The sequence below is a fragment of the Leptodactylus fuscus genome, chromosome 7, assembly GCF_031893055.1.
Source record: "Leptodactylus fuscus isolate aLepFus1 chromosome 7, aLepFus1.hap2, whole genome shotgun sequence".
Classification (NCBI taxonomy): Eukaryota; Metazoa; Chordata; class Amphibia; order Anura; family Leptodactylidae; genus Leptodactylus; species Leptodactylus fuscus.
In genome coordinates, this window is record NC_134271.1 from 83,214,974 (window position 1) to 83,240,953 (window position 25,980).

Here is a 25,980-nt window from a genome sequence, read left to right on the forward strand (position 1 = left end):
GAGCACTTGGTCAATTAAAGGTCCCTGATGTGCTGGCCACTGTGTTGTATACTCATCCTACTCCCTGACAGTTTCTGCCATCAATAGATTGCTCTGTGACACTTAGATGGTAAACAAAGGATTTAAAAATATAATTAAACTCTAAGAATCCTTAAATAAGGACCCTTACCTGGCAAAAGTGAAGCCCCTGCCCAATGCGAAATAGAGGTAAGTCCTAGCTATGTGAGGGTTAACTTGCAGTGAAGCTGTAATAAGGTATAGTCACCTGCACTAATACATGGCTGCATCTCAGCATGAAGCATCAGAGCTCAGGGACTCATTTACATCACAGAGCCAAACCATGGAGCCTCAGAGGACCCTGGGCAATGTTAGCAACATACTGTGTACTACAGGGAGCGAGACCCTGATCTCAGTGCTAGATACACAACAAACACAACAACAATCACATATACCGCACATGTGCAAGACGGTAGTATAGTAGTTATATTCTTGTACACAGAAGGCAGTATTATAGTATAGTCTTAAACATAGGAGCAGTATTATTGTAGTTATAGTCCGTATTATAGTAATTATAATGTCGTGTATAGGAGGCTTTTTAGTTATGGGATCTACATGTGGCTTAACTACTCTGAGAACCTTCTACATTGTCTTCAGTTGCTTCAGTTCCAGCTCTTAAATGTGAGCGTATACTGTGCTTGGACTTGTAGTTACTTTTTAAAATCGTCAGTTATTAGAATGTTCTTCTCTTGTACACTGTATTAGCCCAGTCCTCTCTGGGTTCCTCTTCCAGCTCTATTCCCAAGATGCCACCGTGTCTCTGGCAACTTTACTTCTTTCAGCTGTTGAACTAATTTCCATATTTCCTGAGCTTGTCTGCAGCATCTCTGCTCCTTATTAGTAGAGGTCTGAGAACAGGGAACATTCTAACTTCTTGTCAAACAACACAACTTCCTCCACAGGGAGTCCATTAATGAACCAGTAGCAGTTTTTTAGTACTCACAACCATAAATTTACCAATTTATGAATGATATGTAAGGTTAGCTAAGTACATGCTGCTGGATCTGCTGGTCCCCTTAGGTCGGCTCTTCATAGTTTTGATATAGCTGTCTGCAAACACCATGAGGCAAATATGTAATAAGGCAGAGGGTACACTGTCCCACTAACAGTGATCAACAGAATATAAATGACCCTATGGGCCCTATCATCAGTCTGGAACTGTATGGACTACTATAAGTCTACACTGGAATTGTCGATACTACTTTGAGGTTGGCAGTGTATGAATCTATAACGCACTTGTGCACCTAACATTTTGATTTCTATTATTATTTTCAGTACTGTCTTGAGGATATAACCAGGGATCATTTAAATGTTGGGGTCTTAATGCCCAGAAGATTCAAGGGTATGGACTAAGCACTAACCACACCCATGCCTACTATGGGTTCAAATTTCTAACTCCAACCATACTAAGATCCACCATGGCTTTAGCTTTCAAGTTACCACCAGCCCCATTGATGCCCACAATGACTCTTACCTGTGACCTAACACCAACCACCAATGTCAAAGTCCTCCTTGACTTCAGCCTCCAACCTAACACAAACCATATACACCATGGTCTCAGCCTCACTTCATTGTCCACTATAGCCTCAACGCCCAACCCAACAACAATCAAATGTCCACCAAGGCCTCAGCCTCGAGTCTAATGGCAACCACATCAATGTTCACCACATATCTCGACTAAATAATCCAGATGGAAACAACATTGCTGAGGGGAGATTTAATAGCAGTCTACAAATATCTGAAAGGTAGTCACAGTGCAGAGGGATCTACCCTATTCTCATTAGCACAAGGAAGTACAAGAAGCAATGAGATGAAACTAAAGGGAAAGAGATACAGATTAGACATTAGGAAAAACTTTCTGACAGTGAGGGTAGTGAGAGAGTGGAATAGGCTGCCACGGGAGGTGGTGGGCGCTCCATCAATGGAAATCTTCAAGCGGAATCTGGATAAACATATAGCTGGGATGATTTAGGAAAACCTGCACTCGCAGGGGGTTGGACCCGATGGCCCTTGAGGTCCCTTCCAACTCTACCAAAAGAAACATAAATCATTAACTTAAATATTAACTGTAATATTTCCCCTTGCTATTTACATCTAATAAAAAGAAATCATTGAATCATACCTAATTCTAGGAATCCATTATCTAAGTACACATTTCCATTATATGTCTTATTGCTTGCGTATTGCATTCCATCTAATTGTATCACATTGTTACACATGTTTCTATAGGGAAAAGTGAAATTGAAATGCCTGGAAAGTGTGAGAACGAATCCGGTAAAAGCCAATGTCTATGTCTGAGATTCCATATTATGTAATGACTTTACTAAAGGTGAAACCCTGTGGTGGAGATAACCACATTACTGGGGCATAAGACATTGATACTTTGTATCTCCTCAGTGGATCAATTCTTCTGCCAATCACATCTGATACGTAACAAAGCCTCAGATGTGCGGGGTCTTAGGCCTCTTGCAAATGACCATGTGCGGCCTCCGGGTCAGTAAAAACAGCACGGATGACACACGGACTGGTATCGGGACCTGCTCTTTAATTCAAAAGCTAAGGCCATGAGTCTGGACCCAATGAAATGCATGTCTCTGTACTTTGATCTGTTAGCGTGAATCAGGCCTGAGTGTGAGTGGTGCACACTGTCTGGAATGATTCTTCTCTCTCGGATTATGGAATATTGAGCTTTACAGAGCTGTATTCAGATGGAGCATGAAAAAAAATGTCAGATGTTCCTGTTATATTAACATAAAGGGTTATATAATTGGTCATAGAGAATCCAACACAAAATACACCAAATCCTGATGTACAGCAAAAAGGAGATTGTATAAAGTCATTAACATGTGTAGATAAAGGAGACATGTATAGTTGCTAAGAGTAATGGCCCTTGCTCACTTTGGACCAAGTTGTTGGTTGAACGCCCATTTGGTATGTAGCTATTCTGACCCACTCATTCACATATCAGCAATCTTGATTGGACAACGTACAGTTAGTGACATGTCCTTTAACCATGAGACAGGATGGCATAGATGCAAAATAGTTTAAATAATCAGTTATTATCATCTTAGCCTATACCAATCAAGTTTGGGACGGGTTCTGGACTTCCTATATACAGATCACCAGCCTACACAGGTTTACTGGCTATTGTGACTCTGTCCTTGCTAGCTGTTCTCTTGCTATTGTATTATATTGACTGAGTTGTGACCTTTGAGTTTTCTTGTTACTACTCTTTTGGATTACGATTTGGTTCGGCTTTGTCTCTCTGGCTTTTTCCCTTGGCTTGCTGATTCATCTTCTGTGCTGTGTTATCTTGTCCATGTTCTGTGTTTACACTTATTTAGAGAAGGGACTGTCACCCAGTTGTCCCTGTCATTAGGACAGATGTGATAGGTAGGTAGGGACAGTGGTTGGGTCAAGTTAAAGACTCACTGTCTCAGTCTTGCCCTTCCTCCCAGGTTACAGCAGCTGTGCTGGGGAATTGCTCAACTGGCAATTCCCTTACAATAGGACAATATCATGACAGGTATTATAACTTTAGTAGTTCCTTTTTTGACCATTCTTGGTTATTCTTTTGCAGACCAGGATACAACTATCACTACAAAACAGCTTTTAAGAGGTGTCCATAATGTTGTATAATGATAAACATTTATTATCTAAACAACAAGTCTTCATTTTTGTGCTTTTCCTTCCATCTTAATTTTGTAGACATTTGTATATTTTGTTTAATAGTGAAAAACACACAAGTCCGGAGCATAGAAGCTCTCATTGTTCCTTTGCATTGCCGGGGTCCTAGGTTTGAATATGCCCAGGGGCCACATCTCTTAGGTGTTTGCTGGGATTTACCCTACACTGCATATATAGAGAGAGTACTAATTTTACCCAAAATTTGACCTGTATGTTGTGTTCAGTGAATGAAGCAGTAGATGTCAGTGTTCGTAGCCTGTAGACATATTTCTTATTGCCTTATTAATGACACAATTTAATATAAATATAATTGTATCATCTGTATCATGTGTCATCACTACCCATGTACAGCCAGTAATAAGAGATACTATGTATTCACCGTGCACATGATATCACTTTATAGGTCACTGTCACTTTATTGCCCTACGACATCTAAGACAAAAAAAAGAGTATAGTGAATAATATATGACAGGTGGATTTCTGAACTCTCCTGCAAGGACTGAGCAATCATCTGACTGTAACTGTTTGTAGATCTTCTACACATAACCCTTACCCCATATCTGGCCATGTAAAGAATTGTAGGGTTATAGTGTATACAGTGTATAGACTTAGTGTGGAAAATTTATTAAGACTGATGTATCATACGCCCATCTTAATAAACTGCTCGACTGGCACCAGGACTAAGAGATTAAATGAAGAGGCTGCAGCGCCAGAATGGAAATCTACACCAGGTAGGAACTGGCCTGGATTCCCATTGTAACTCAATGTGAGTTTTAGTAAATCAGCAGAGCGGAGGCATTCTCACCTCACCACACCCTGATCTCTAGATTGCCTACATTTGCAGAATCTGACAGGTAAGGGTTGGTTCACACTAGCGCTTGTATTCCTTCCGCAAGGAGTCCGCATGGAGACCCCCCCCGGACAGAATACCAATGCTAATGCAAGCACTGTGCAGTTAAGCACACGGAGCCCATTGGCTATAATGGGCTCCGTGTGCTTGCCGCGCACAATTCATTCGTAGGGGCAGTGCGCGGCAAGCACATGGAGCCCATTATAGTCTATGGGCTCCATGTGCTTTGCAAGCACATCACTTGCAATTGCGATTGCATTCCGTCTGGGGGGTTTCCATGCGGACGGAATACAAGCGCTAGTCTGAACCAACACTAAGGTGCGGATTGCGTACCTGAGATGCCCATTTTGTGTAAGAAAGGGCCTAACGCCAAATGTTCACCTCAATATAAATTCCCCCTTTTATATCTGTTAAACAAGAAAGCAAAATGCCTCACTCACGTAATAAATGTGCCACATACAGGGATTAGCGAATATTCCAGCCTGCCTAATATAAATACTTAAAGGGATTCTATCATTGGGAAAACTCATTTTTAACTAAGCATATATTTGTATATTCTACACATATCTTTTGTTTGTTAATCCTCTCAACCATTTTTGAATTAGTCCGCTTTTATTGATATGCTAATAAGACAGCAAGGAGCACCGGAAATTCACTGAGCACTGTCTGCTATGTGTACATGGGGGGAGGTGAGAGCAGGGAGGCTGATAAGTCATCATCAGCACAACAATTGAACAAGGGCTGAGCTGCAGTACTCAAATAGTCCACTTCCCCCAGTCCCATCCACAGAGAAGGGACACAAGGCAGATATTGATGGCCTGTATGTATTGGAGGAGTTACATTCTTGTAAAAAGGGGCAGTACTAAAATAGTTATATACTTATATATGGGTCAGATTATTATTATTATTATTATTATTATTATTATTATTATTATTATGAGAGAGATAATCCTTGTAGTAGTAGTAGTAGTAGTAGTAGTAGTAGTAGTAGTAGTAGTAGTAGTATGCTTTCTTATATAGCACCATCATTTTTCACAGGACTTCACAGACACTGTCAACACTATAATTTGTGTTTGTAATAGTTAAATTCTTGTACATAGTAGGCAGTATTATAGTAGTTATATTCTTGTACATAGGAGGCAGCATTATAGTAGTTATATTTTTGTACGTAGGAGGCAGCATTATAGTAGTTATACACTGTACTTGTACATAGGGACAGTATTATAATAGTTACTTTCTACTACATGGGAGGGAGTATTATAGTTGTTATATTCCAGTAAATAGCAAGCAGTATTAGGCTGAAGCCCCACAGCTTTTTTTTTTTAGCCAAAACCAATAATGGCTACAAAAGAAATGATTAATATATAAGAAGTTCTTAGGGCCCGTTCACATGGGCACAGAGGGGGCGGATTATGGCGCGGAATCCACGTCATAATCTGCCCCCTCACAATGGTGGTCTATGGAGACCGCTAGCGTTCAATTTTCCACTGCGTTTTTTTGCCGCTAGCGGAAAAAAGAAGCGACATGACCTTTCTTGAGGCGGATTCCGCCTCAGAAAGTCAATTGAAGTGAATGGGAGGCGGAAACCGCGTTGCATCTTTTTGCCATAAACCGCGCCCAAAATAACTGTGATGCAGTTTTTTAAGGTACATTTACTGTCCAGGAGGGAAAATCTGCCTGGCGTTTTCTGAAGCGTTTTTTACCAAAAACCGCTCCAAAAAAAACGCCTCAAGGTTCAAAAAACGCTTCCTAATTAGGAAGTGTTATTTTTCCGTACAAATTACGCCACATGGTATTCACGTGTGAACTAAGCCTTATACTTCTACCTTCTGGTAAATACACTCCTGGCTTTGGCTCCAAAAAGCGCAGCAAAATCTGCAACAAAAAAAGCTGCGTTTCTGCAATGTGGGGCCTTAGTTTATAGTGGTTATATTGTTATACAGTAAATAGGAGGCAGTATTATACTAATTATATTCTTGTACACAGGAGGCAGTATTATATTAGTTATATTCTTGTGCATAGGACAGTATTATAGTAGATACTTTCTACTACAAGGGAGGGAATAATATAGTTGTTATATTCTTGTAGATAGCAGCAAGCAGTATTATAGTAGTCATATTGTTGTACAGTACTTAGGAGACAGTATTATAGTAGTTATATTCTTAAACATAATGGCCAATATTATAGTAGCTATAAGGCTGGATGTAAGGCACTGCAATCCTTCTACAGTAATGCAGATTTATTGCTGTTTTAACCTCTAGATAAGTATAACAATATTCCCCTGCAAATGCTGCAATTTCTTACATATGGCTTATATCTTCATCATTAATTATGAATAATTTTGGATTATAAATTGCAAAGAACAAGCAGGAAAATTCTAGATACCTCAGCTCAGTGAACTCTTAGAATTCATTGTTGGTAAAAATCAATTGGTTAATAAGTTTATAAAACCTCAAATGTAAATTCAGAGTTTGTGCAACAGCTTTTAAAAACCTCACACACTGACTGAGCCATGGAAAAGTGAATCTTACAAAACCTAAACCTTCCAAGAGTTACTCGCTTGAATATATTAATATTTGACAAGTAACCGCTACAATTCTGAGTTCATGAAACCACAGAAGTAGATGCTGCATCAAACTAATGTTATCTAGCCCATCCAGACTTTCATATCTATCTATCTATCTATCTATCTATCTATCTATCTATCTATCTATCTATCTAGTTCATCCGCCTTATATTTAGCTAATCTATCATTATCACATTCCTTCAAATAACGCCAACATATTCCTCAGTCTTACGCAGATTGTCATCCTTCGAATCTATCTATATATCCGTTCATTTTCAGTTATTCTTCCTCTGACATGCTACAGATATTAGGAGGGGGCTGACAAGGTGTTGTCCTATTATTGTTACATAAGTCGTGCTCATACAGAACAGCGGGGGAATAATAATTTGTTTCTTAATTTCACATCAATGTTCTCTTGTAGACAGTTCTAATACTGGCAGTGCTCGAGCTGTAGCCCTGTAGTTACTCGAACACTTCATATTTCTGAATATTAAACTATAATCCCATGTCATGAGACATAACAGATAATAGGGCAAAAATGTATCAATGAATCATCGGGTCCAACCTCAATTTTCTAGACAACAGAATGCCATCCTTACTTTTAATGACCACAGTAAGAAACCATAATAAATCATACAGATCACAAGTAATATGCAGTATGTCTATGGTTTAGGTTAAGAGTATGAAGACTATGAATATTGTAGCATCATCCACTGTGAACTATAATGATATTATAATTATAACTGATTTACAATAACTATTTTATCCTATTAATATTATAAATGTGAAAGTTTGTGAGTTTGGATGTTTGTGGGTTTGTGTGTTCGGATGTTTGTTAGTCAATCACGCAAAACCCGCTTGACCGATTTGGCTGAAATTTTCCACAAACATAGTTAATACACCCCATTGCGCAATAGGCTACTTTTCGTCACAATAGCGCACATACGTTTTTCCCAGGACCCCCACAAACCCCAAAATCACATCACCATCTCTGCAATCTCACACACTTTGGACCATAGCAAGTCCCAAAATTCATATTGCCCTCTGCAGCCTCGCCCCTAACCCCACACAATCACATATACATATACTTTACCACTTTGCCCCTCACCTTAACGATACTCCAGGAGGCTCTCTTTAACGCTCCGGAGCAGCCATGTTTGCCAACCCCCACCGCTATGACAATCCGCGACACCGCCCACCCATGTCAATACCCCTAGGCGATCTAATAAATGCAAAAAAAAAGTTTAAAAAAAGTAAAAAAAAATATTAAAAACAAAAAAAAAAGGATTAAAAATTCAAATCACCCCCCTTTCCCTAGAACACATATAAAAGTAGTTAAAAACTGTGAAACACATACATGTTAGGTATCCCCGCGTCCAAAATCGCCTGCTCTACAAAGCTATACAAATATTTTTCCTGTTCGGTAAACGCCGTAGCGGGAAAAATGGTCAAAAGTGCTAAACCGCCGTTTTTTCACTGTTTTGATTCTGATAAAAATTTGAATAAAAAGTGATCAAAGCAATAACATTTCCTGAAGATGGTAGAACTACAAAGTACACCCAGTCCCGCAAAAAAAGATGCCATATACATCCCCGTACATGCACGTATAAAAAAGTTACGGCTGTCGGAATATGGCGACTTTTAAAAAAAAAAAAATTTTTTAACAGTTTTGGATTTATTTTTAAGGGGTCAAGATGTAACTAAAACCATATAAATTTGGTATCCCCGGAATCGTAACGAAACACAGAATACAGGGGACATGTCATTTTGGTTGCACAGTGAACGCCGTAAAACCAAAGCCCGTAAGAAAGTCGCAGAAATGCATTTTTTCTTGAATTCCACCCCATTTTGAATTTTTTCCCTGCTTCCCAGTACATTATATAGAATAATTAATGGCGGCGTCATGAAGAAAAATTTGTCCCGCAAAAATTAAGACCTCATATGGCTCTGGGAGTGGAGAAATAAAAAAGTTATGGGGTTTAAAAGGAGGGGAGTCAAAAACGAAAATCAAAAAATGCCATCGGCGGGAAAGGGTTAACTTCAAATACCTCTGTCCCAAAGTCACTATGTAAAGTTTCTCACAACACCGTATAGCAGCTCAAATACAAATTAACTTCAACACAAAAGTCTCACGTATTCTCAGAATTACAGCAAAAACAAGATACAAACTTACATTTCATATCTCATACCTTATACACACTACGAAAACCTTACCCACGCCTGTATATACCCACTTCTACAATCACCGCAGACGAAGTCGCGGGTACCAGCTAGTATAATAATAATATATTATATAATAATCTGTACAAAGTCATCAGATTCAAAGAAATCACATAAAAAAGTTCTTCTAGTTTTATGGACTGTCCAGACAATTTTTTGTCCCCTCTACAACCTCACACATACATTAATATACCCCGTAGATTATCACACCACAGACCTTCCTCCGTGGTGAGATCTGCAAACTTTAGCTAACCTTTCTGAATATCATCACTGATCTCTTTATCTCCTGACAGATACATAGGAATACTGTATATTCTTCAGATTATTACACAGAGATCTGTAGAGCATTGCTCTGGCGTCTTTACCGTCTGTCTGGTATTTGGGGATATACTTCATATATTATTACATCACTGAACTTTGCAGAGATCTGTAGAAAAAGCAATATCCCGCTACCCCTGACAGATGCATATTTATATATTCTGCAGATTATCACATAACTGACCGCTGTAGAACATTACTCTGCCCCTTCTACCACTTGACAGATACATAGGAATACTAAATATTCCGCAGGTTATTACATCACTGACCACTGTAGAGATCTATAGAACATTACTCTGCCCCTTCTACCTCCTGACAGATACATAGGAATACTGTATATTCTGCAGGTTATGACATCACTGACAACTGTAAAGATCTCTAGAACAATGCACTGCCCCCTCTATCTCCTGATTTACATATTGGTACATTCTTCTAATAGTTACATATAATCTCAGGTTATTCTTGCATGCAGTTTCTTAATTTTCGTTCTTTGCTTTTCTCGGCCTTTTCCTTCTCTTTGCAGACACACCATTGGAACAGAACATTATACACATTACACAATGACCATACAGACTATTACACAGGCTATCCACATTGTTATGCTGATGTCATAGCTCCCTCCCCATACTCACAGTGACAGCCAAATAGTGGCATCCTATAGAAGTTGGTCAATAAGAGGTCACCAGCAGAATCCAAGGGGTGACAGCTGCCAGTCTATGGGACTGTCTTGTACACCATTGTGATTTATAGAAATTGTAATCCATACATGGGTATCATGACAGGGATGTGATTTTCTTCTGGGCAGTCACAGCTTTTGCTGGGTATGAATTTAGCCATGGTTAATTAATGCATTTGGACTACTAAAATAGCAAGACCAGCCCAGAGATGAATATTTCATCAGGACATGGAGTACAATGGCTCCGGAGAACAGAAAACATTTACAATAGCCTATCACAATCACATATCTGCAAGCCTGTGGCACTGACTAATCTGATCCATGGAGGAGATCATGTTATGGGGCATCTCCAGCAAATTCAAACCACAGAGTCACCAGTCCCCAGAGAATGGCCTCCTCTGTTGTCACAAGTGTCAGTAATGATACAGGAGAGGAGTCCTAATACTACATAGTTTGAAGAGGACCTTCCATGTCCTCAGGCACATGCGGTTTTATATACTGCTTAAAAGCCAACAGTACACTGAATTGAGCACATTGTCGGCTTTCCCGTTATGTGCCTCAGGGCTGGCGATATCGGTACCGTTATAAAGGTACCGATCTCTGTCCACTGTCAGAAGGGCATTCCTGACAGTCAAGACAATACTTGTCCATATCCCTGTACTGTCAGAGGGGGTGTTCCTTTCCACCCAGCGATGTCGCTAAGCTGTGAGGAATTCTCCCCCCCACCTGACTGTACTCATCCGTAGCCCTGTATTGTCGGAGGGGGTGTTCCAGACTGCCCAGCCATGACGCTAAGCTGTGAGGAACGCCCTCAGTACTGTACTCGGCCATATATTAGTACTGGGGGCTACAGTCATCGCTGGTCAGTAAGGAACGCCCCCTCTGACAGTACAGGTCTATGGATGACTACACTCAGGAGGATTGTTCTTCACAGCCCAGCTAGACAGTCAGGAATGCACTTCTGATAGTGGTCAGAGATCGGTAACGGCAGCGATATCTCTTGCCCCAAGGCACATAATGGGAAAGCCGACAGTGCGCTGAATTCAGTGTACTGTCGGCTTTCTAGCAGTATATAAAACCACATGTGCCCAAGGACATGAAAGGTCCTCTTTAAAGGGGTTGTCCCATCACAAGAATCCTATCTATACTGCTTGTTAATGTGGATGTAAGACTTTTCCTAAATACATTGCTTCAGCAAAACTCCTTTGTTTGTCCACTATCTTACTTTATTCACTTGTTTGTGGCCACAGCCCTGACTTAGCTGATCATGAGTCAAGTGATGTATCTGCTGCTCTCAGGGGGGAGGGAGGAGAGGCTATGTGCACGGGAGCGAGCCTGTGTATCTGGCTATTCCTATGTCTACACTACGTGACCTTCCTGCTATCAGATATGGGAGAGGAGCTGCTTTAATTTCTTCTGTTCTCCCAGTTATCAGGCTAGCTAATTCAATTGTGTTCATTATGGCAGAGACAGACAGTCTCTGTATGTAACACAGAATGGAGTTGCTGCTGCCTGTACTTCATAGTCCAATATGGGTGGGTGGAGCTATACGTCAATTTGGGGGCGGAGCTAAACGACAGGTTGCATGTGAAACCTCGCCCACCAAATGATGCAAGAAACCAGGAAGAAAGAAGATTTTACAGCAGTAAAGACTGATGAGTATGTGAGGTGGGAATACCCCTTTAAAGAAGTTTTCCAGCCAGAAAAAGAATGATGGTCAGGAGCATAATAAGTAACCATGGGGCTCCATAGAAAAACTTGTAATGAAGCCCCACTTTACCATGACCACCTTAAACAGCAAGTTCAGGACCTGAAAAGTGTACAATTACTTTGGTCTCATTTACACACAAGGATGACAGACATAGTGATTTTACAGTACAGAAAACGCACACAGTAGGCACCATGGTGGCTCAGTGGTGAGTACTGGAGCTTAGCAGTGCTGGAGTCCTAGGTTCAAATCCTGTGAAGGACAACAACTGTATGTTCTCTCTGTGTGTGCGTGGGTTTCCTCCCACACTCCAAAGACATAAGAAAATAAGTTGCACACGGTAATATCACAGTACTGAGTAGTGTCACAGTACAGAGATATTATAAACAGAGATGTAACAGTATCAGGATGATAAACAGCAATGTCACAGTATAGGAATAAAGCACACAGTCATGTCACAATACAAAGATAATAAACATAGTGATGTCGCAGCACAGCAATGTCATAGTACAGAAGCAAAATCTGTGTTGGGATCCCCTGTGGTACGGTAAGGAATTTCTGATTGTAGATTTTTTTGTTATTCTATTATCTGCACAGAATTATGAAGACAACCATGTTGTAGAGCTCACTGACTCACTGCTGGGAATTTATAATCCCATCTACAGCTAAGGCTCCGTGTAGCATGCCGCAGCAAAAAACCTCTACAAGAAAAACTGCGGCAGCAACGCATCATGGTTTTTGCAGTGCTTTTCACAGAAAGTTCACAGAGGTTTCCTCTCTGCTTCAATTATACCTATAGTGTATATATAGTCTATAGTGCAGGTATAATTTCCATAGGTATAATTGATAAGCTGTGACTGTCAAAACCACAATGGTTTTGAAAACCGCAGCGCACCCACTGCACGTTTTTACCGCACTGTGGGGATGGGATTTGCTAGAATCTAGATTTGCTAGTCATTGCTACACAATGGCTGGTTACGCCACATGAAGCCCCGGACTACAACAGTTTTCTAGTGTATATGGGTGTTAATATGGTGTATAATTGGGACATGGACCTTTATTGCACCAAACATACACCACATCTCTCTCTCTGTGGCTCGCTTGCTACTTTTTGTGAAAGTGGATGGAGTTGGGAGGAGAGCAGTGCAAGTCTATTGGGAACACCACATCCCAACAAATTTATTATAACTGATGCCAGATGGAGTGTTTCTGATTTATTAATAATAAGCTGCTCTTCGCTCCAGTTGGACACTTTATTAAAGAGGACCTTTCACCACTTTTGGGCACAGGCAGTTCTATATACTGCCAGAAAGCTGACAGTGCGCTGAATTCAGCGCACTGTCGGCTTTCCCGATCTGTGCCCGGTGTGAAGAGCTTACGGCCCGGTACCGTAGCTCTTCTATGGTCAGAAGGGCGTTTCTGACCATTAGCCAGGAACGTCCTTCTGCCTCGCGGCGCCTATCGCGCTGTGCTGTGGAGCGGGGAGGAACGCCCCCTCCCTCTGCTCACACAGCTTGTCCGTAGACGAGCATTATCAGGAGAGGGAGGGGGCGTTCCTCCCGGCTCCACAGCACAGCGCGATAGGCGCTGCGAGGCAGAAGGACGTTCCTGGCTAATGGTCAGAAACGCCCTTCTGACTGTAAAGCGCTACGGTACCGGGACCGATAGCGCTTTACACCGGGCACGGATCGGGAAAGCCGACAGTGCGCTGAATTCAGCGCACTGTCAGCTTTCTGGCAGTATATAACACTGCCTGTGCCCAGATATGGTGAAAGGTCCTCTTTAACACTAACATAGGAAATACCAGGCTTAATTCCTCCCATTGATTTGTTTATGGGGGGATGTTGTCACCGTGCAGAGCCTGTTGTGACCATCACCTACTGTCAGTGGTGTCATCGAGTGTTTTATCTATGTAGGTGATACCTTTCATTGTAACTCTGCATTCTTACGGTAATGAAATTACTGCTGGTATGTGATCTCTACAGAACAGGAGTTGTCGACCGATTATGAGTTGAGTGGCTCAAGTAAACACTGCAAAGCTTCTGGATTTTTTTTTTTGTTTAATATAAATAATGACGGAAATTTAGAAGCTACACTTTTTGATAACACATTATTTTTAAGGGGTATACCCTTTATGGCAATGAATTGGAGTGTTGCACCTTTGCCTTTAATTTTGGGACAGTGTGCAGTTGAAAAAGGGAAAATGACTCTATTTAGAGCTAATGATTCAACTAGGGTCACATGACTTTAGGACGGGATCTTACCCATGGTGACATTATTATTAACATCATGGATTAAGGGTTTGTGATTTTCACAGTCCCATAAGAGCATGTGATGAACACAGTGATACAGTGCCCTCGCCTGGTCAGTCACTGAACTTGTTCTACAGGCAGTCAAAAATAGGAGGGATTGAGGAAATATTGATCTGCAATCACTGATCAACTGCAGTCACAATAATGCAGGTAGGACGCAGGTAAGAACATCTTTTTATTTATGCATACTGTCATATTACCATATACATGTCATGTTATCATATAATCGATATCATAAATTTACAATCACACAATATCACATCCAATTACAGCAATCTCTGCAGTTATTTATGGTCAAGGAGTACTGAGTGGCAACATGTGTACATATGGGGTTAACTGCTCAATAATACTGGTGCAATTGTAAAGACAGATGCCACCATCTCTAGATAGGAAAGCCTTGCGGCATTACATCTTATATGAAGGTAAGAGTTGATGAGCAGCTTCATTATTCATTGCTTTCTGTATTTCTCTCACGCCTGAAGACATACGACAGATAATTAAACCCAAAACTGTGTGCGCCTCTTAGGCCAGTGCACCACGTTATCGAAAATGTGGCATTTTACAGTACCTGCAAAGTGGATAAGATTCTGGCTAATCCCATCCACACTTTGCAGAAAAAAATCTGCAGCGGAAATGCAGCGATTTCAAAAACACTTATTTTTTTGTCATTTATACGTACAGAATAATAAGGAAAACTGTGGATTTTCTGGGGAAAAAACACAATGCTTTTCCACAGCGTTTTTCGGTTTTGTCCAGAAGAAAAAAACGCAACAAAATCTGCAACAAAAAAAAGCTGCTTTTCCGCAACGTGGGGCCTCAGCCTGAGGAGAATCTCAGGCATTTTTTTGAGGCAGGAAATGCGTTAAAAACTGCTCTAGGCTAACGCCTACTTTTTTTGTTGCGGTTTTTTGAGCCAAAGCCAAGAATGTCTACAAAAGGAATGGGAAATATATGGGAAGTTCTTATACATCTCCTTTCGGCTCAGTCCACTTCTGGCTTTGGCTAAAAAAAACTGCAACGAAATCTGCAACAGAAAAAGCTGCTTTTCCGAAATGTGGGGCCTTAGCCGGAGGAGAATCTCAGGCGTTTTTTAGAAGAAGAAAACGCCTTAAAAACTGCTCTAAAAAGTCCATGTGAACAGACCCTAAGGTCCAAAGCATCCCAATAAGGTCAGGAAGATCACTTGGAAAGCTATTTCCCCTACTAAAGGGGTTGTCCAGGATAACCAGGGGAAGGCAAAAACATTTTAAAAAAAACCCATACCTGGCCCCGGTATCTCCCATTACGGATTGGTATTGTTGCTCTGGTGTTTCCTCCAGGTGGAAATCCCCACCACACGTTACCACTGAGCACATCAGCGGCCTAAGGAAAGGACTCAGGATGTCACAGGTAGTGATGCCCCATGTCCTTTCCTTAGTCCGCTGAGTAGCCTCAGCAGTCACGTGAGGTGGGTATTTCTGTGTTATGAATGAAAACTTTAATTTGTGCCCAAAAAATATAAGATGTAATAGGAATGATAATTGAATCATCCAATTTCTGCTGTCAACTGTCCAAGGCCTCTGTGACAATGAAGTACTGAGACAATGAGACCAGGCCACTGTGCCTTCCTATGCAGGATGATGTAGTAAAGTGTACTACCTGCTACTGGAAAATAAAAAAACTAAAATAAAAATTAGAAGCTATATAACGTATATAAATAAAAAAATATATATATTGCTAAGACTAAGGCCTCTTGCCCTCCACATTTTTGACGTACGTTTTGCATCCTCTCCGTTCTATTTTTCCATGCATGGTGGCCAAACGTCATCAGTTTTGCTCACGTTTTAACTGTCAATGAAAAAAATGAATGAATTTCATTGATCTATTTTTTTTTCTGACCCAACCCTCTGATCCATTTTTAACTGATGACAATCAAATTCATGTCCATTAAAACTCAGTTTTATGGACATGCATTGAGTCCAATCGGCCATTAGACTGTCTTGTGTAACTTAACGTTCATGGACTCCATGCCCTATTCCACTAAAAACAGGCGGAGCAAGCGGGACTTCAGACGGAAATCAGCGGAAACCCAATGGACCCCAATATAGTCTATAGGGTCCGCAGTTAACTGCTTTATTATCAGATAGAAGTTTCATTAGTTTATCTGATCCATTGTAAGTGTTGCTTGAGATAGAGCCCTCAGTTGTTCCTGAAATGGCCCCATGACATTCGGCAAGGTCGGGACCTTTGTGAAAATATTTTTGGACTCTCGATTTATATTTTTGGATACAGGCATATAGGGGATAGTGCCACCCTAAGCAGGGGCCCCACCTGTTGAATAAGTAGGGTACCCATGGGTGACAGGTAGAACTGAACTAACACTGTAAATGATAGCAAACACTGTTATAACTACACATCCCCATCATATGTAAATGTCAGCCCTACTCTCCAGACAAGCTTCACAGCCTCTGTCCATTCCAACAGACATATAACCTTCTTAAGCTGCTGCCAAACTACAGATCCCAGAATCCTCAGCCAAGAGGTAATTTAATTCTGAAGACAAGCTAATTATCTGGTATTGGCTGCAGAGGACAAATGGTTCCGTTCTCTGCACTGTGATCAGCGGCCAAGATCAGTGGCTAATCACATTAATATCCCGCCATCTTCACCTGTAAGGAAATAACAAGACGCTGTCAAATATCAGGAAGACCGAGCCTAATACTGAGATTAAGACACCCAGAGAAAAAAGCTAAAATGATTCCAGCATCCACGTCACCTCCGGCCTGTCCCCACTAACTTCAACAAAATCCAAAGCGCTTCTACATCGCTGCAACAACCCAGCCAATTATAATACGTCTTCACTGAAAGAAAGCAATAGTATCCAGGAAGACGAAAGTTCATATATTCAAGTGCTTCTTCTTGCCAATAACTATGCATTATTAGGGTCAGTTCACACGTGAAAACCGCCTAGCTTATTTGTGCGAGGTAAAAAACCTCGAGGAGTTTTTTTGACGCTGTTTTTTGCATTCCGCGCGGTTTTTGACGAGGTTTTTGACGCGGTTTTCGCTAGCGGTTTTCGCTAGGTTTTTTTTTTCCTATATGTGCTATAGAAACTGCAGGCGAAAACCGCGCGGTTTTTTGTAAAAAAACGCGCGGTTTTGTGTGCAAAAAACCGCGCGTTTTTTTACCGCGCGGTTTTCGCCTCCCATTCACTTCTATGCAATTCTTCAGGCGTTTTCCGCCTGAAGAAAGGTCATGTCGCTTCTTCAGGCGGAAAACGCTAGGAGGAAAAAAAAAGCTAGTGGTCTACATAGACCACCATGTTAAAGGAGAGGTTTTTGAAGCGAATTCCGCTGTCAAAAACCTCCCCTTTGCCCACGTGTGAACTAGCCCTTATAGTAGTTATATTCTTGTATATAGAAGGCAGTAGTAAAGCAGCTATATTCTCGTACATAGGGAACAGTATTATAGCAGTTATATTCTTATACGTAGGGGGCAGTATTGAAGTAGCTTCTGCTATATTCTTGTACAAAAGGGGCAGTATTATTGTAATTATATTCTTGCATATGAGGGATGGTAATATTGAAATTATGTTCTTGTATGTGGGGAACAGTATTATAGACATTAAAGTCTTGCACATAGGTAGCAGTTTTATAGTAGTTATATTTTTATATGCTAAGATATTATAATAGGTATATTTTTCTATAAAGGGTGAATTATATAGTATATCTATTCTTGTACATATAGGGCAGTAATATATTAGTTATATTCCTGTACATAAAGGGCAGTATTATAGTAGTTATATTCTTGTATATAAGGAAAAGTATTACAGTATGTATTGCTTCTTGATGTTTCTTCTACTTCAATTCTAGCTTGGTTTTAGCAATTTAGCTATTGCTACTGGGCCTCTCTACAATATAAGAAGACACCAGTATTATAGATAGAACAGGATAAGTGCCACTTACTTTTGCACTGGGGTCCAGACGCTTCAGGTTTGTAGAAGGTCTTGGTACTGCATGATACAAGGTTCAAGGACTTGTTCCAAAGCAGTGAACATAAAACAACTTCTAAAACAGCTTCTGAAAAGTTTTATACAAGCTAGAGAGCTATAAGGTTAGGGCCACACGGCAATTTTGACCATGACTCCCATTGCACAAACAATGATCTCCATGTCATCTGTGACCCCAGGGCAATGTTCACGGCATCCACGAGGTTGCAATGCAACTCTGCTCACTAATACAGTATGAGTGAAGGAGTTGCAGAGGGACACAGTGATCTTTGGTAGGTGATGGGAGTCACAGCCAAACTTGAGGGGGCCCTAGCCTAAAAGTTCATTGTATAATATACTACTTAACACATTTGACTTCAGCTCTCTGCCTGGTTTCCTATTATCTTTGAATTGCTTATATATCTTGGGGTGTCAGGATGCTTGATATCAGATTCCCCCAAGCTTAAGTGTTGCTTTTCATTTATTATCTTTTACTTGCTTATCTTTTTTTTACGTAGATTGTAAACCCCATATAGGGATCACAATGTACATTTTTTCCCTATCAGTATGTCTTTGTATGTGAATGGGAGCAAATCCACACAAACACAGGGAGAACATACAAACTCTTTGCAGATGTTGTTCCTGGCAGGATTCAAACCCAGGACTCCAGCACTACAAGGCTGCAGTGCTAACCACTGAGCCACCATGTTGCCCCTTAGTGTCATTTCTTGTATTACAATCACTTATATTAGTGGTGTGTGGCATTCTTTTTCTCCCTGTCATAGAACCCTCTATGTTACATCAAATATTGGTAGAAATGATGTCATCGCACCAGACATCACTATCATCATCTGTTTTGTTTATTAGAAAGCAGATAATCATTCTAGTACAAGGACAAACATTTCATTCTCTGAATCAGATAGAATTACAGGAGATCTTATTCCAGGAAACTAAACAGGCACCAAATTGTAAACATTTACCGCAATTACTCCAGAGGCTCTTTGTAAAATTATGCATCCTATAACAGCAGCAATGGGCACACAGTCCCAGATTCCAGATTATTCATACTATAAAGTAAAGCTCTTCTCCTCTAGTCTCTATAGTCATGCTCTCTATAGACATAATCTCTAGTCCAGGTTTATTAAGACTGGCGTATCGTACACCAGTCTTAATAAAAGTCCTGAGTTGCGCCAGGAACAAGTGATGCATGAAGAAGCTTCTGCCCCACCCGAGTTCGCACAATGGAACACAAGAGGCACAGAACAAGGGTGTGATAAACAATCGATGTAAAAAGGGCTTTGCGCCAAATGTGCACAATAATATCACCCCCAATCTCCCACATTGTCTCCATGGTCATAGTCTTTATAATCAAATCTGTATAGTCAGAGTGTTGACAGTCAGTCTTTATAAACTTAATCTGCATGGTTATGGTATCTGTAGTCAGGTCTGCATAGGTCTTTATAGTCATGGTTTCTATAGCTATAGTTTTTTTTTTCATAGTCTCTATAGTTATAGTCTTTATAGACATATTTTCCTTGGTCATGGTCTCCATATTCATGGTCTCCACAGTCAGGACTTCATGGTCATGGTCCTTAAATCCATGTTCTCCATGGACATGGTGTTTATAGTCCTGGTCTCCCTGTTCATGATCTCTATAGTCATAGGTTTGGTCATTTGTCTTTGTTAGTAAGGTCCCTCACAGTTTTACAAAAGGCTACAACATAGTCTTTGGCAAGTCACTGAAGACTCAGTCCTGATTGATAAAGGTGCCAGGGAAAAATATCAGCATGACAAAATAAACAAGATTTGCTAACAAAGGTCAAGTTCACTTCATGATCTGCCGCATGCATTTCTCAACTGCAAATCCTCCCATGCCCCCCTTATTCCATAGCCTGAAGCAAGTCCTCCACTCATGACTCAGTTCTTTCTCTGACTACTGGCCACATATAGACAGGCGTATCCCACAAGGGCAAAATGTATACTGATGTCACTGTGACTTCTTACAAGACAGTGTGTGACTATATCATAGCATGGCTGTGACCATCACCCCCGGCTGCATTTTTCCACCAGTTAATTTATATCTGATCAATGTTAATTAAAAGATAATGAAGAATTAGAGTCAGTTTAGTGAGACACATGCTGCGGCATCTTGTATATTGCCCTATAGTTACATGGATATTGCAGCATTACAACATAAATGAAGTTTGTTGATGTCCCATCTAGAATGTTTACTAGACGCAGGTATAAAGCTGTATCACGTAATGTCTGGATACCTCTCCCATTTATCCACCACAGACCAGTAACAACCAATACACAAAAACAATGACGTAATATGATCTACATTCCAGCAGCATGGTAAATATGGCAGGATCCATCACCACCCAGAATACAAAGTGTCTCTAAACCAAAGAGCTCAGACCTGTGACTGGTATTTCAGAGGTCACATCATGTACAGTATGCAGCAGCTGTGTTTTGTTGGCTTATATCGAGCTCTGTGAACAGTATTCACCCTGCTAGGTGTCAGTGTTATTAAAGCCTATACACATTACATAAAAGGTGCCCAATTTTGCTCATTGCAACCAACCATAGTTTGACCATAATTTTAATTTCATCATTTGCAATAACAACAGCAGACTTATGTCTATCAAAAATGTGATCTGCTTTAGTGGCTGACCCCACACACTACATAAATACAGAATATCGGTGAGCAGATGGCAATGTGTGTATACGTATACTGTATATATTTACAGGGTGGGGTCTGCTTATGCCAGCCTTTAATAAATATACTTAATAGAAAAGGGTCTCTTGTACTTCTAAGTTCTGGTAAGTGCAGCCATTTACGCTTGAGGACCACAGGCATCAATTGAAATCTAAATGATCTGTGTTCTCCTGGATTCCACAGCAGAGGAACCCCTGACCCGCCATATCATAAGAAGGGATTTTCCAAACAACTCAAGTCCTATGATGACGCTGTGCTTGTATCCATCTCAACATGCCTATGAACCAAGTCTCAGAGCTGATACGTGTGATGTGCATTCAGTTTATGTATATATGCACCGTTATCTGTATATTATTACTGTTATTATTATTATTTTACAAATATTTTAAGATTAGCAAACTAAACATTGCAATACTAAGTAAGTCTGTGCTTCTTGTCAGGTCTTGTGCTATTTCTCCTTTTATGTTAGTAAATTCTGACTCAGAGCTTTTTACTGTGTAAACTTGAGCCTCTATTGAAGTGCATCATAAAGTACTATTTATCTCATGTATGCTAGGGTGTGTGCATATATACGTATATATAGCGCATCCATTGTTAGGAATACTTTGTACTATAATGACCCCCTGCCTGCTCTTGTGCTACCCCAGGGACCATCTGCACCTGTCTAACCTAACAAGTACAAACAGGTATTACACTGCACAAGTTTGCAGCAGTGACTGACATCTTGCTGGAGTGATCTTACACTTGTGTTCCTGCTGCAGAGCTACTGAAATAATAATGGGTATGAAGAATGGCTGGAAGACCCCATGGACTGCATAATGATGAGGGGCTCAGCCTGTGGCATTCTGCAGCAGCTGGCACAAGCAGGGCACAAGGGCAGGAGACACAAACAGCCATCACCCACCCAGCCACCCACAAACAGCGCAAGTAAACAGCCCCGATGCAGAGAACAGTGTAGCAAGCAATGGGTATTGTGCTCTGCGGCAGAGTCTGCACCCATGTGCACAGGGGATATGCACCCACCTTGTGGATCCCAGTTCACCTGCTTCCTCGGGGTCTCTATAGGGAATTTCATGTCTCCTGTATATGAGGAATAACTGCCCCAGACACAAATCCCAGCCGGTCAGGTTACTGCAACATGAATGTGTAGGGCTGGGCAGACATAGAGATGAGACAATCCTGGAGAGGAGATGAGACAATCCTGAAGAAGGGATGAGATGAGACAATCCTGGAGTGAGGATGAAACAACCCTGGAGTGGGGGTGAGGTGGTCCTTCCTTATCACATCAGCTCCAGGCTGGAGGCTGCACCTCTTCTGGATTGGAGCACACTGGCATAGCCTGATGGATCAGGGACTGCAGCATTACACATGTGTGGAGCTGGTGGCCACCTCTGCTGGGGGGAAGCAGCACAATGCACTGGGAGAGTGAGGAGCAACTGACATAACGTCATGGCTGCTGGAGAAGACTGCAGTGTGTGATCAGGGAAGGTTCCCCCTACCACCAATACAACCCCCCCGTCAGGATGAGAAGTTACCTCCTGAGGAGGATTGAGGATAAGGACACATGAGGTCTCCTCCCTTATCACACACATATAGTGTATGGTGGGGGTGATGATGAGGAGGATGATGGTGGTGGTGATGCCACTGGGTACTTACTGGCCAGTAGAGGAGAGTGCAGTGTTCCTGGCTGGCTTTCCTGGCTGGGGACACGCTTGGCTGGTCAGCAGCACATGGCAGATACATGGGAAGTCCCTGCAGCAGAGGGTGGCTGTCTTCTCACCATACATATTCAAATGCAGAGCACAAAGCACAAGCCGCAGACAATGGCAAAGCCCACAGCCTACACATGGGCTTCCCCTGGCAGCACAAAGCCTCCACAGCTGAGAGAGAGCCCTGCCCCATCATCCATGTACCAGCTGCTGCTTTATATGCCCCAGGTGCCAGGGAGGAGGCTGCACAGGGCATGCCCACAGCAGGTAGAGGTGCCAGGTAACCAGGGGGAGAGGGCTCCTGACTACCGGCTGACATCAGCTCCACTCTATCCAATGCACAAAGGAGGGGAGAGAAGTGAGGAGCTATCTGTGCCCCCCTCCTCCCCGAAAATGATCAGCTGTGTTTATCTAGTGGCAGGCTGCTCCTCACTCCATCTACACTGCAGATGATGCCACTGACTTTACTCTCATTCACATTCATTCTGCCTCTCTCTTTCATTTTTAGTCTTCTCTTCCTCTTACCAATTCTTCCCATATATCTCCCATAGCTGCCAGAAGATGAAGGTTGTTTTTGTAGGAGGGAGATCAGAGGCTGCCAGATATAAATGTCACTGCTTATCCTGGGAAACAATGACATTGGAAGAGGAAGACAAGCGGCTAATAGTATCCTCCAGTATTTGTCATCTGTGGACTGTCAATATATTTGGGAGAATTCAGAGGCAGACCAGAGAAAAGCAGGATGTTATCTGATGGAATCCCATCTCCTGTCTGCCTATATCTAAGGACTCATGTACGTGGGTATATTAGGAATCCATACAAGTTTCCCCATTACTGAAGACATTAACTTATAATATTAGAAAAATGTTTGTGTCTCCATTCTAGTTTCATTTAGATCTGCTGCTTTTCTATATGACACTGAGGTCTATGGGCCCTCAGGAATCATGTTATCAGCTGTCCCCTATAGCTAATGTCTCACATATTCTTCTTCATTCTCTGTCATTCATTGGAAGATAGAGGAGACATTACTCCCATGAGGCTAAGGCCCCACATAGCGGGCCCCAGCAAAAAAGCGCTGCGGAAAAACCACTAGAATCCCATCCACTTTGCAGAGGTTGTAATACACCATGGTTTATTTTTTTCATGGTGTTTCCTCCGCAGCCAAAACGCAGCATTTATGCCATGTGGGGACCCCGGCCTTAAAGGCGTTTTCTACTATGGATAATATTTTATCATATGCCTTAGTGGATTAAAATCATCCCCAATTAATGTGCCACTTACTACAGTTATGGTGTTTATGTGTTTGTTTTCCCTTCGACATCCTTTCTATGACTTGTGGACCAGTTACCTAACCCCTTGTAGTTAACCATGTAGTTCCTCTGGAGAGGGGGATCCTGGAATGAACCCCTCTCCCCATGGGCCTCAGAAAAGCTGCATAGTCTGCCTATGTCATATTAATTCCTTTAATAGAGAGCTAAGGCATCCAGCATGCCACCATGGTGGTTTTTACTGTCTGCAAATACTGATCTGTAATTTGCAAAAAAAAACATGTCCATATGTCAACTGCGAAACATAGATCTACATATCATATAGGAATTGTGGATAAAAACTACGGTTGTTTACATGAGGGCTTAGACTTTTGTGTGGATGTTGGGCACAGATACAATGATATAAATACTAATATCAATAGTTTACTCTGAATGGCCAAGCACTAACTCTTTGAGAAGCACTCTGGCATCTTTCAAGCCTAAAATGGTTGATAACAGGGAATAACAGATTTTATTCACTTGTTCTACTACAGTCAGCTTTTCCTCAGTCTCACATCACTGACAACAGAGAGCAATAGACTGAATTTTCCTACTAAGCAAATGGAGAGAAGACAGATTGCAGATGTAATGTCCATGTAAAAGAAAGTTGAAGCTTTAACCAGAGCTACAGATAACTGTATATAAAAGACACAAATCCAGAGATAAATGTGTGACTACTACAGCAACAAAACATTGTGGAAAAGCAGACTGCCATTTGACAACTTTGCAAGCCTCACCTTGTACAGACGCGGAGCCTTCTGCAGCCTGGTACCTGCCTTGCCTTGAAGCATTGTGCAGTAGAATTATGTCTACAGATCTATGGGCTTGTTTTAATTAACCTCAATTATTTTTATATAGTGAAATAAAAGTCCAGTGATTAGACGTAGGGAGCAATGACAGGAGTCTGTGTGACTTATCTGTCTATGGCTGAAAGTATGTTACATAGGAGATAGGGTCCTAATTCCTACAATAATTACACTATCTGCAGGTCCAAGTGTGAAGGGAAAGCTAATGTACCTGGACATGGCTGGCACACAGAGACAAGGCACCGCCGCACAATCCATACAGTTAATTAAAGTCTGAATAAATCAAAGGTAGTTTCTCAGCTTATGTAAATGAAGACTTATCTCTATGTAATGAAAAGTTCTGCAACTTGCTTTCTTTCTTTCTCTCCTGTCCTTCCTCTTCCACCCTTTCCACCTTTTCTTCTTCTTAAAGGGGTTGTCCCATCACAAGGATCCTATCTATACCGCTAGTTTATGTGGATTTAAGACTTTTCCTAAATGCATTGCTTTATCAAAACTGCTTTGTTTGGCCGCTATCTTAATTTATTCACTTCATTGTTTACACTCCGTTTCTATGGCCCTTGGGATTATCTGCTCATTTGTCAAGTGATGTAGCTGCCTGCTCTCAGGGGGAGGGAGGGGCTGGGAGCAGCTCTGAGCTGTTTGAGTCTTTTAAGTAGCGGAGCTTCTCAGATAGGGGAGGTGAGAGCTCCGGGATTTCTGAGCTCTTATCAGTCGGTTTAATTGAATTTGGCTGCTAAGGGCTGAGATAGGGAGTCCGTTACCTCTGTATGTAATGCAAACTGACTCAAATAAAGCTCTGCTACATCAGCTTCACACTGTGTTAATTCATTTACAACCAATCCCGTGCAAGTGAAACCCCGCCCACCTATGTGCCGAGAAAAGCAGGAAGTCAAGAGAGCCTGCAGGTTAGTGAACAAACATCATGAACATGAACAAGCATCATGGGAATACCCCTTTAATATTCCTGTAGCCTTGCTGGTTGGGCCTGTCTGGGGGTCCCTCGGGTGGCTCTGGCCTGCATTGTTTATGTTTGTAAGTTTGAATTTTTGTATTATTGGTCCGTTCCGGACCTTGT

At 41.4% G+C, this 25,980-nt stretch overlaps 1 protein-coding gene across 1 annotated transcript in view; it reads right to left on the bottom strand.

Annotated features, from left to right (window-relative positions):
- Positions 1–22,555, bottom strand: part of KCNK10 (potassium two pore domain channel subfamily K member 10) — a 75,967-nt gene extending 53,412 nt beyond the window's left edge. Inside the window, exon 1 of the mRNA XM_075282406.1 lies at positions 22,104–22,555. Coding sequence (XP_075138507.1) covers positions 22,104–22,155 — 52 coding nt within the window. The 5' untranslated portion in view covers positions 22,156–22,555. The remainder of the gene's footprint in view (positions 1–22,103) is intronic.
- Between the last annotated feature and the right edge of the window lie 3,425 nt (positions 22,556–25,980).